The 12,845-nt window shown below is 38.1% G+C and overlaps 1 protein-coding gene across 2 annotated transcripts in view; it reads right to left on the bottom strand.

The window, feature by feature from the left end:
• The window catches only part of LOC104594065 (glycosyltransferase BC10-like), a 39,650-nt gene extending 27,027 nt beyond the window's left edge, over positions 1-12,623 (bottom strand). Inside the window, exons 1-8 of one of the 2 annotated variants that reach the window (XM_010254187.2) lie at positions 12,385-12,623; positions 12,017-12,288; positions 11,813-11,929; positions 11,590-11,690; positions 9,105-9,176; positions 8,849-8,930; positions 6,450-6,530; positions 5,766-5,807 (exon numbers count right to left, since the gene is read on the bottom strand). In XM_010254187.2, the coding sequence (XP_010252489.1) occupies positions 5,766-5,807; positions 6,450-6,530; positions 8,849-8,930; positions 9,105-9,176; positions 11,590-11,690; positions 11,813-11,929; positions 12,017-12,271 (750 nt within the window). In that variant the 5' untranslated portion in view covers positions 12,272-12,288; positions 12,385-12,623. The remainder of the gene's footprint in view (positions 1-5,765; positions 5,808-6,449; positions 6,531-8,848; positions 8,931-9,104; positions 9,177-11,589; positions 11,691-11,812; positions 11,930-12,016; positions 12,289-12,384) is intronic. The other variant, XM_010254188.2, reaches the window with a different exon arrangement.
• Between the last annotated feature and the right edge of the window lie 222 nt (positions 12,624-12,845).

Here is a 12,845-nt window from a genome sequence, read left to right as displayed (position 1 = left end):
GGCGGTGAGTGTGGTAAGCAGATTCCAGGCAAACCCAGGACAGGAGCATTGGACTGCTGTGAAGAACATACTCAAATACCTTCGAAGGACGAAAGAGTTTTGTCTGGTATTCGATGGTAGTTCACTGCAAGTTCTAGGGTATACCGATGCCGATTTCCAGTCGGATCCAGATGATAGAAAGTCTACATCTGGGTATGTTTTCACGATAGGATCGTGTGCTGTTTGCTGGAAAAGCAGCAAACAGGGGTCCACTGCAGACTCCACAACCGAGGCCGAGTACATTGCCGCAAGTGAAGCTGCCAAGGAAGCCGTGTGGATGAAGAAATTCATACACGAATTGGGAGCGATTCCGTCCAGCACATCACCCATCCCGTTGTTGTGTGACAACAATGGAGCGATCGCCCAGGCTAAAGAGCCTCGGGCCGACTCGAAGTCAAAGCACATCGAGAGGAAGTACCATGTACTACGGGAGATCGTTGGTAGAGGGGACGTCCTAATTCAAAAGGTAGCATCAGCGGATAATGTGGCAGACCCATTGACTAAGCCACTGACACAGAAGGTGTTTGAGAAACACGTGGAAAGTATGGGACTCCGGCTTGTACCAGATTGGACCTAAGTGCAAGTGGGAGCTGTTAGACAGTTTTGTATGCCCTTAGCTTCAATCATTTTGATGTACTTTTGTTATTTAGTGGAAATAAATAAAGTGCATGTTTGATTCATGTTGTTTGGTTTAATTCTGTGTAAAACCCTAAAACTGGACATTTGTAGAGACTCATGTTAGTTTTAAATGTTCACAGCCGTTGGATAAGTCTGGGGAGATTTATCCTGCCAAGGCTGATACTGGTGTGCCACCAAGTGTTGGGATGGCCTGTCTCAGCCATCAGGGTAAGACCCGAGGCACATACAGCATGGGATTACTTGAATCCTTGAACCGGACCAGATTTCCAGTCTTGCCCTGGACCTTGGAGATAGATGGGCAAAACTGGAAAGTTACACCTGACCCCTAGACTCGATTATGACACTTCACTAGGTGCTGGATCAGGCTGCCTTTGATATGCCAATCAGTGAGATCCTTAGTGGGGATCAAAACCTGGGTATGTTGGGGCAGTTTGAGAATCCATCTGAGTGGGTGGTCATAGTGACAGAATCAGCCACTTTGTCGGACAAAGGGTAATGATCGGGAATGCACTCTCTCTGATGGAAACCAAACTGCCGGCAGTTGATTTCAATCGTTGGAATTTTGTTTTTGCAAAATTAATATATTTACATATATATGTACGGTTTCAAAATGTTTGCAAATGGTTTTAATTCCCGGGATCCATGTGAGAGGAGAGTGCGGCACTGTTCCTTGCAGCCGAGGGAGAGGTCCTCTCTTGTCGGGCAGTGCTTGATCATTAAGGGCTGAGAGGTTAAGTGTAAGACCATTTAGGATAATACCTGATGGGCTAATCTTGCACCTGCCCACAGTCCCTGGGTTTTTATAAGATGGCTTGGCCCAGGGACCACTTAATGTAAGTGTTGGGCCCATAGGGTTCATACGATGGACTCAAGGGGTTCATTGAGATTTTCAGTGAATTCGGCTGGGCCTTGTATTAAAGGCTGGGCCGAACCCATGTGGCTGGTGTGTAGATCAATGCTTGGGTCCCATGCCATACAAAGAAGCCCAACTGGGCAGCAGATTGGAAACTAATTAAACACTGAATACTTAATGGGCCAAAAGCCCATTTCGAAGTGGGCTGATTTGATCACCCATCAATGGGGCGAATTTGAGATTGAAGTTAGCAAAAAAGGATTGGGCTCTTAGCCTTATCCACTCTTAGAGACCAAATTCAAATCAGATTTGAATCTGGTAACCTCCTGATAAGATCAGGAGTAAGCTAACTCTATCTGGGAAAGGGATTAAGATTATCCTCTATCCAAATACTGATTTGGATTGGGATAACTCCTAATTAGGAGATTTCTTAATCAAGAAGAAAAGAGAGGAGATTTTCGAATGAACCAAGACAGGGAAATCAGATTTCGATCCAAGAGGTTCTGGTAAGCAAGAAAGGTTCCTGCGAATTGAGATTAGATCTCATTCTCTCCAGAAAAGAAAACAGTTCAGCCTTTTCGTTTCTAGAAATCTCCTCCTGCCGCCGCCATCTGCATTGTTGCAAGATTTGATCTTTGCAGAAAAGAACGTCAAGAAACCAGTTCTTGACATCAGTCTTGCAAGAAAGACTGAAAGAATTCAGTGTTTAGTACATCCGGGGATTCTTGTGAAGGATCCAGTGTGTAGGACGCACCCTGCTGGTTTTGTTCCATCCACAGCTGTGTCATCTTCAGCAGGGACAGATCTTGGAGCATTCTTTGGGCGTGAACACCAACTTTGGGAGATACTGCTTCTCCGGATCAGGTATAATCCTCCCATTTATCTTTTGGTACAGATCTGGTTTGATTAGGGTTCAAGTAGATCCTTGAATATTGTATTCTAAATTCAGGGAATATGATTCCCAGTTGGGAGAAGGTAGGAAATTTTTGAAATTCGCCCCACCCATTCCGCAACCTTTATGGCGTCCATTAGATGGATCCTACCATTCTTTCATGGTTAATAGCCTATATAAGGTTATAGCCAAAGTGTTGTCCCAATGGATTAGGCTTGTTTTTCCCTCTATCATTGCTCCTAATGAAGGGGCTTTTGTGTAAGGGAGACTGATTATTGATCAAATCCTAATAGCAAATGAAAATGTGGATGATTTAAAGAGGTCTAGGAAGAAAGGAGTGGTGTGCAAACTTGATTTGGAAAAATCCTACAACTTGGTTGGTTGGTCCTTTTTATTGGAGGTATTGATTAATTTTGGGCTTGGAGAAAGATGGTGTAAATGGGTGTTGGGATGTCTTAGGACATGTCATTATTCCATTTTGGTGAATGGAACAGTGGTGAACTTTTTTTCCAGCTCTAAGGGGACCCTTTATCCCCTTTTTTGTTCACCTTAGTGTCAGATGTTTTAGGAAGGTTGATCACTAGAGCAGATTTGAGAAACCTAATAAGAGGCTGGAGGATTGGCAGGGAAGGAGTACGAATTACGCACCTACAATTTGTCAATGATTTTACTCTTCTGTGAAGGAGGGCATATGAGGTGGATTAGGAACTTGAAGTTGGTTATACAACTCTTTGAGCAGATATCTAACTTGAAAGTTAACTTTGAGAAGAGTTGCATTGTCAGAATCAATATGGAGGAGGAGATATCAAAGTGTGCAGCTATCTTGTATTGTGTGGTTTCGAATTGGCCTATAAGTCATTTGGGTTTGCCTCTAGGTGATAACCCTAGGAAAGGAAGCTTTGGGACCCCAGTAGTTGAAAGATTTGAGAAAAGACTTGCTTCTTGGAAGAAAAACTACCTTTCTCTAGGAGGGAGAATGACCCTTATTAGATCCACCCTTGCTAACTTGCATGTATACTTTTTGTCAGTGTTTAAAATTCCTGTAGGGATGGCTAGCAAGTTGGAGAAACTAATGAGAGATTTTCTCTGGGAGCCAAGGGAGGAAAGAAATGACCATACAGTTAGGTGGTAAATGGTTGGTAAAGGTAAAAGATATGGAGGTCTTGGAACTATAAATGTTTTGAAGAGAAATTTGGCTCTTTTGGGAAAATGGTTGTGGAGATTAGTTGTAGAGGAAGGAAAACTATGGGTAAAGGTGGTGGTGCGCATTAATGGGCAAACAGAAAACGGTTGGGATGCTGGAAACCAGGCTAGGACTACTGGAGCCTCCCCATGGAAAGTCATCCAAGCCATCCTTCCGTTGTTGTTGCCCTGGATCAGGTATGATTTAAATTCTGGTAACCGAATTAAGTTTTGGGAACGGATATGGGTTGGGGATTCTTCTCTAAGGGATCAATTTCCATCTCTGTTTACGATGTCCAATTATAAAACTGAACCTATTTCTGCTTTTTTGGTTCCTTCCAACTCTAATACCGGGTTCAGCTGGGATTTGAGTTTCAGAAGGGCTATTAGGGGCACAGAGTTAAGTAGTGTTATTAATGGCCATCCTTGATGGGGTTTTCCTAGATCCTACCAAGCCTAATAAGAGGTTTTTGTTAGGAGGCCTTTCTGGAAAAAATCAACACATGTGATTTACTTCAAAGAAAAAGACCTAAAAGCTACATTTCCTCTCATTGGTGCATTCTTTGTAAGGCTGAAGGTGCTATCACTTACTAATTTCCTGCAACTTTGTTAAAAGTATTTGGGAATGGTTCTACTCTTTGTTTGGGTGCAGGTGGACCCCTCCCCCCCCCCCACCAACCATGCAGAGCTTGTTTGCTTCTACTTTCTTCAGATGGCCAAAGAAGAGGGGAAAATGATGTGGAGATGTGGAAGAGCTGCCATTAGCTGGACTAATTGGGAGGAAAGAAATTCAAGAATTTTCTCATAGAAGGAAAGAAGTAAACAAGCTATCATGGAAATAATTCTTATCAGAGTAGCTTACTGGCTGAAGACCTTGGAGCTTTTTCAAGACTTCTCAACAGATAACTTGCTAAGAAATTGGAATTCAATTGCTTTCTCATCCCCAGTTAAGGAGGCCTCAGTCCTACATTGGACTTCTCCCCTTAATGGTTTTTTAAGCTAAATTTTGATGGCAGCAGTGTTGGGAACCCAGGTCCTTCAGGTATTGGAGGAGTGATAAGAAATGAGGAAGGGAATTTAGCTGCCCTCTTCTCTGAGCCGATTGGAGTGGTGACTCCCTTAAAGCTGAGATCCTAGCAGCCTCGGAAGATGTTCAAGGCACCAAGGAGATGAACGTTAACAAATTGATCATTGAAGGAGATTCCAAATTAGTGGTGAGCTGGTTGAAGGAAAAACAGAATTGGCACAATCTATGGGCTTACAGTAATGAAAAGAAAAAATTCAAATGGCTAACGCAGAGCATTGAAATTAGAGTGTGCTGGATTAAAAGTTCTAACTCTTTTGCTGATGGGTTAGAATTAGCCAAACAAGGGGTGAACAGGGCTTCTTTATTTTGGGCTCAATTGTAATCTGTTGGTTTTTCTTTCTTCTGGAGAGTTAAGAGAGGTTACCTCTCCTTAATGTATCTTCATTCTATTTAATGAAGTTTCTGGTTATTGATCAAAAAAAATGGCTTGCCCAGTGGTCCACTTTATCAGGACTCTTCACTCTATTTCTTAGGTGGGATTACTCAAGAAAGATGGGAATTGTATTTTCTAAAATTCAGATATGGTTCACAGGCACAATTTGAAGACTAGACGATAGGCGGTTCCAAGACACCTGTAACTTTTGAAGAGAAAACTTGCCACTAATGATCCAAGAATTCATTAGAATTCTACATATTTTGTATGGGTCAATACCAATGGGATACAAAGTTTTCATCCATTAGTACAAGGCAGATACTCCAGTTCTCACTTAATAAGAGTGAGATTTAGAAATTGTAAAACACATACAGGCAAAAACATAATGTCCTTAAATCAGTCCCCAAACTTGTGTAATTCATCAGTTATTTTTTAGTACTAAAGAATTAATTACAAATATTGCACCACTCATTGCACAAACACATTCATTGAACATACAAATTGTGGACTAAATGGCCAAATCATCTGGAAATAACTTATACAATAACATGTATTTCATAAAGCAGTCAACGTGAATAGATAAGTTTATGCTGATGATAGCAAGAATCAGTTCAATGTATTACCAATGTGAGGATGTCAGAACTACATGTAAAAGGGAAAGAGTTTCTTCTTTTTTAGGATTAAATCAAAGATCACTCACAATATTCTGCTCCCCCTTGCTGGGATCGACGGGTGGTCGACGCTGCATGGTGAAAGCATTGCTTTGAGATAATGCATTACAGAAGTATAAAATAATGATCAACATATTTAACTATATTTGCATGGTAGGGGGAGACACACACATAGATGAAGTGCCCTAATGAATGGTGCTTGGTTGGCCCTCTAGCCCATCTCTGTCCAGCATTGAGCAAGAAATGAGGCTCGTTTCTTGCCCAAAAGTTGCACTACATTTGGGCAAGTTTTAGCAAGAAACAATTCATTGTGGGAATTATAATATAAAATAGATAATAAATACAACATAATAATATGATATATTTATACTATATATAACATAAAAATATATAATGCTTAAGAAATATTATATATGATACAAAACAATATTTATTTTTCTAAAAGAATATGATATATAATGATTTTATAGCATATGAAAATATATTGTATATTATAGTATGTATCATATATAATTTCTTTTAAACCAAATATATTTCTCATTCTTATTGTTTCTTTTGCAGAGAACTTTCAATTATTGGCAAAATGAACTAATCATTCCTTATTCTTCCCACCATTCCTTGTCATTCTGTTTCCAGTCAAAAATAGAAAATATTTCAGGCAGGAAATGGCAAGAAATAGCATAATGAGAATCCAAACCAAGAGCACAGAATACCTTGCAGAATGTCTTGAAAACTGAGAATATATTTTCATCATCTGCAACATCTTCTGCATGTCTTCGAACTAATGTTATCCACTGAAATAGCCAAACTAATTCAAGTTAGAACTTTGATTTGAAATAGCCAATTGAAAGGAAAAGCAAATTCTCATCCTGATCTGAGGGTTTTCCTGTTTCAAAGCATAAAAGAGATAGTATCCTTCTTGTAATCTCGTTCTCCATTGATTGTGGAAGGTTCAGAATAACTTGATGCAATGCTCGTTTAAGATATTTGATAAGAGAAGCATAGACACTGGAAACCTAAAGGAACTGCTCATTAAATTGGATCCCTCATTTTTTTTCTTATCAATAATTGGACCCCTTGATCTGCCAACAATATTGCAAACTTCATAGCTTGCAAGGGAGTGCATAGAGGTGAATTACTTGCGGTAAGCAAGGTCTGGATGGAGAATTATTGAATGAAAACAGTCAACCTTGATTTTTTTGCCCCTTTATGTGGTCAGTGAGAAGTGGTTGTATCTGCCTTCATCCTAAATTTTTCAGGGATAAACTACCTCGTTTCCCATCTTTTAATAAAATTTCATTTTTAATTTTGCTGACTAAAAAAGAAGCAAAAAAAAAAATAGGAGTTTCAGAGCAATCTCAAAGAAGTAACCTCTCTATGCATTCAAAAGAATAGGAGTTTCTATGCATTCAAAAGTAATCTCAAAGAAGTACCTCGTTTCCCATCTTTTAACAAGTTAGCATGCATTGTAGTGAACGAGAATTTTCAATGGGTAACTGGGCTTTCTTAGACTTCAACCTTTTTTAGACAAATGTCAGTCAATGTATGGTCTTCAATGAAGCTCTCCCCTTGGCACTTTGGACCTTACAGGATATTGGAACGCATAGGCCTTGTTGCTTATCGCATAAACTTGCTGGCAAGTTCCAAGATACATCCAATATTTTTCATTGCCTTGCTTAAAGAAAAATATAGGAGAGCATGATGTTGTGCAACATCATTTGCTGGATATCTCATCTATTGGTGAGGTTCAGGTCCAACCTCAAGCTATTTTGGATCATCAAATTGTCAAATGCAAAAATTGGGCTATCATATAAGTTCTTTTTTTGATGAATAAATCATATAAGTTCTTGTTCAGTGGTCTAACCTACCAGTTGAGGATGAAACTTGGGAAACTTATCAGGTGCTAGAGGAGAAATTTCTCAAGTTTGTCGCCACACAACCTTCATGACAAGGCTATTTTGAAGGCCAGAGGGATTTTAGGATCCCATAATTTTAGTAATTAGAATAGTAGGAATTTTTTACTTCCCAATTGAGGTTGGCATCCATTACAAAATTGGACCAAGCCCTATAATGAGTTTCTTCTCTTAAGCAATCGATAAAATTTCAAGCTTTGGCTTAGGAGGTCTAATCCCCTCAAAGTGATCAAAACTTCATTCTCTTCTTTTCCATTTTCCAATAAAACCTTGGGTTTTATCACATTCAAGTTCATTTTTTTAGTTACAGGAACCCAAAAAATTAAGATATGGAAAACATAGCATGCATTAGAAAAAAAATACATGAATTTTCAGATGGTTTGGTTTGATAAGGATTCTTGATTTTACCCCAAGTACCTGTGCTGGACATAACACAACATGGTTACAGACATGGGATATATGTTGGATCAACCAAATCCATTTATGCCTTTTATGCAAAATCTTGATGGATTAGATATTTATCCACTTTATTACACACATACCCAACATAAATTATTAATTTTGTGATAGAAATAAACACTAAAACTAGAAGTTGAAGCTTAAAGATATACAAATGTTCTACTAAGAACCCTTAAAATACATAAAATATGGATTTTCTAACACCATTATGTTATGGGTTTTTAATTCATTTATCTTTGCTTTCTTTTGTTCTTGATGCTTTTCATTTTCAGATGTCAGTAATGGAATGTTTCTAAATTAAACACAGGTTACTTGCATGATTGGAAATTAATATTTATTATCCAATGCATGATGTCTATGTATGTTAGTACTAATTGGTGGATTGACTTTAACCATCTCCATTTCCCAAGATTTGAGGTCAGAACCAGACAATATGATTACTAAACATGGTCAGTAATAATTAAATAACCAGACAATATGATTAATTTCCCATGATTGGAAATTAATACTCACACCCAGGTGCATGTAACATGGTCAGTAATAATTAAATAATTAATTTACTTTATATGTTTTCTAAAGCAATAATTAGATTAGCATTTGTTAAGTATCTTACATAGAACTCATGAATCAAGAAAACGGCTAGGTACACGAGTACACCAAGTTCCATAGTCAATTCCAAGTCCTAAGATTTTTAGAACCAGTATGATGACAAAATGAAACTACGGAGAAAGAAAGCAAACCTGGGATCCTTTTCGCCATTTATCCTTGGGTATAACAGGTGACATCTTTGGATTGTATCGACCTTCCTTCATGTCAAGAAAGCTGCATATGAAATAACTACAAGTTCAATGAATAAACAGCATAAAACCCAGCCTTCTTTCCCATAACCACAGAAAGCAACTAATGGGTGGAAAAGCACAATGTTGTTAAAGGTTAAATTACAATTTTGAGAATTGGCACAAAATTTTCAAAGAGAAACCATTAAACTTCAGTTACCTGTCCACAAAACTCCTTGGAGAAGACATCACATAGTCATAAATATAACTGAAGTTGTACAAGGGAACACAGCTGCAGGGTTGGTGGAACAAATTGGATCAATAAGAAAACAAAAACAATTAAAACAGATGTACCAACAGAATAGACAATAGACAAGACCTGTAACAAGCAACCAGTTATTCATGAAATCACAAACAGGCCATAGTCTAAATTAAAGCTTTCAGAAGCATTCAAAGTGTAAGGTCTGAGGCAAGAACTCAAGGTGAAACATGGTCAAAACACCCAAAGTTGTAAGTATGAAGTGAAATGTCTAAGGAATCTGTTAGAAGGATAACTGAGTTAGGCCTATCCAAAAAAAAAGGATAACTGAGTTAGGAACACATGCTTCGTGAGAGGTGCATGCAATTTTCACACCTCAATCAGAGGCGTGTACCTCTTTAAAATGTCATTTGAATTAAGAAAAATATGAAATTTGAGGAAAAGTTTCAAAATCATTTTAATTTTACTTATCCTTGACATTCAACAGTAAAATAAGTAGTATAAGCTTAACCTGATTGGACAAGAAATGATATGTTAGTAAGGAAATCCAAGAAGGAAGATGTTATTATGAAGCTATTCATGGCCCAAAACCTTTGAGACATCATGAATGGAATCCAAACTAAACTCCTTGCTTCAATCCAACCTTGAAACAGGAAAGACCTAACCAGGGAAATGCTTTATGAGATCCAAATATCACGTGGAGAAGTACATCTGTAATATAATAAAGCTACATTTTTCAACAAGTTTTTAGTGATGTAGCTTTGACTGTACATGAAAACGTGATGGTGTGGGTAATAATCCAAAAGCTGATGAGCAACTACATCACAAAATTCAATCATCAAGAAGTTGTACCAGAAGATAAAGGATACCCACATCGATGGTATTAGGTACTTATGGAATCTTAATTACTAAAACTGACTTCTTTCAACAAGTTGAAAATATAAAGTTAGATAACAGAAAGACATTAAAAATATATCCTAGGTTACCAAAGATAGGTGCTTCTAATTGGTTTGTTACACCTTTATGAGTCATGCCCACTTTCCACTAACCCCAACTCTAAATAGGATGGAAGAAGGAAAAGCGATGCACTCCCTATATGAACGGAAGAGTTATAGGGAAGATCCCTGGCTGTTGAGACCAACTGACTCCATATCTTGATTATTATCTTTGCAGACAAAGACCCCCAGATATCCCTACCGATATGGGGTTGTTGCAACTCTTCATTTCTTAAAATTAAGAGCACTGGTACAGGTATTATTGTCCCATCCAATGTGCTGGTGATTTTCTTTTACTCTAGGTTTTTGCACTACTTATCTTTTTTTCAATGCCTATATCCCTTCAAATTCAGTGATGTTGTAATATTTCCAAAGTTTTATATGATAAAAGTTCAAAAATATTATTTATTTTTTTGTTGACAAAATATGTGCATAAATTTTTAGGACTTAAGAAAGTAACCTTGAAAAATAATCAACATATAGTCAGAAGCATCCATGCAGTATTCAGTCTTGGTATCAATGTTTTATGGTGTTGATACATGTATTTTAACTTTTAAGCATGTTCAGTTATCCAGGTATCACAGCCTGCAAAGCAACTAGACACCATTATATCCCATTTGAAGTTGTTGTACTAATTACCAGTAATAAAGTCGGTATACCACAAAACTATTCCTCAAAGGATTTAATCTTCTTGAATTGATTCATCATGATGGATTGAGGGAACTTTCAAGGTTATTTCCTTTTATATTTGCCCATTCAAGTGGCGTATTAAGGCATGTGCAGAAAAGGGGATTCTTTTTTTATTGAAACTGTAAGGTGAAGTAATTTCATTAATAAAGGCAGAGAAAACTTCCCTGAGTCTCCAAAGAATGAGGAGCTGCAAGTTTAGGATCTAAGAAGTGAAGAATCATATGTAATTTGTTAACTCAACATCTAAAAGTCTGAAAGAAATTTTTTTAAGTAACAAAAGTGGTTAAGGCATTGGTAAATAAATGCAAAGAATAGAAGGTAGAAGGTGGCCTTAATGCATGGTAAACAACCTCAATACCAGCCCCCGGAGTGTTGGGCTGATTAGGGAATAATTCCTATGGGTTATAATAAGGCAATGAAAGTTCTGAGTAAAAAGGAGTTGTTTTGTTTTTGTCAATTCAACTTATTTTGATGCAGAAAACTACCTTTTTTCTTGGGAGATTGCAACATTCGCCCTCAGTATTGACTACCAGAACCAGAGTCCTCTCACTATGAAATTAGATGACCTTCCTAGACATCTATCTTACGCTTTATAGTTCTTCTTCAAGAAAAATCGCATAGTCACAGTGGAAAAGATCAACTAATTTCACTCCATTCTCAATGACAACTGTTAGCTTTTCCTGACATCCAAGAAATCAAGAGAAACCACTATATTTCCACAGCGGATGCAAAGGTTTATTTATTAGAAATAAGAAATCTACCTATCTGAGAGGAGAACAAATCTCTGATTTGCTGGATCCTCAAGAGCTGCTCCAATCAATAACCTCTCCGCTTCAATCATACTCGATTCTCCCCACATTACCTGCAACCGGTGACTCAATTCCATCAGATTAAGAAAACAACTCCAACCAAATGCACCATAGAAAAATAGAATAAAATAAGGATAAGAAATAAGCAAAGCCAAATCCTTTCAAAATGAAGTACCTTAACGCTGTTGTTCAACTGTCGGCCGTAAAAGAAAGGCGACCTCGTTGTTGATTCATCGAATATAAAACCAGGCTCCGTGTGAATATAAATGGAGAAATTTGCGGCATCTGCATTCTGTAAACTCCCGAACTCAATCATCACAATCTTCCATGTTATTTTATAAAGGAGACATCATTAAGAACTGAAAGAAAGGAGGCAGACCTCGAAGAAGCTCCCCCACAGAAAATCGAGAGGAAGGTCTCTCCGTGCCAGGAATAAAAAAGCAATCTTGGGAGGACCTTCGTAGTGCTGATTCAATCTATGGAATCTGCGAGAGGAAAACGAAGATTGAAGCTTGGAATAAGAGTGGAACCTGAGAAGCGCAAAGATGCAGAGCACGATCGAGATAGAGACGACGAGCTTCAACCCGAACCAGAGCACGTAGCGTACCGTACACGGAGTTCTCTTCTTCGTCATCGCTTCTCCTAGACCTCCTGCATGCATAAGAAAACAAAGAAGACTAATAAGAGGAAGAAGAGAAACAGATCGAATAGAAAATCTCCTGAGAGAGAAAGAGAGGTAGAGCTTACATTGAGGGGATGGTTTCGAGAGGTGAAGAAAACGAAGGAAGCATTTAAAATTAGAAATGAAACCGCATCTTGTCTGTGACTCTCTCTCCATCTCTGTGTTGCTCTTTCATACGCTTTCTCTCTGTGTTGCTCTTTCATACACAGGAAGAGGTTTTTAAAACACAACAAAGCGGAGCGAAAGCGAATAAGGTTTTCTGAATTCTGTTTCGGGGTCGATTCTTTTCTGCATGAATATATATGATCATCATGTGTCTTTCAACTCTTTTATTCTTTAATCCTTAATTTTTTATTATTTTGTTGGAATGTATGCAGGATTTGTTTCGGTACTAAGACTCATGTTTTGTCCTTACTATTTTATTCAAGATTGATGGTCAGGATTAGCGATTGCCTCGGGAACAGGGAGAAGAACTAGAACATGAAAGTGGTCCCCTCTCTGCCCCACAGGCTACAACTTCTAAAGA

This window comes from Nelumbo nucifera, chromosome 1 (genome assembly GCF_055504915.1).
Source record: "Nelumbo nucifera cultivar China Antique chromosome 1, China Antique-T2T, whole genome shotgun sequence".
In the NCBI taxonomy this organism is placed as follows: Eukaryota; Viridiplantae; Streptophyta; class Magnoliopsida; order Proteales; family Nelumbonaceae; genus Nelumbo; species Nelumbo nucifera.
This window is presented reverse-complemented; position numbering and strand designations above follow the sequence as displayed.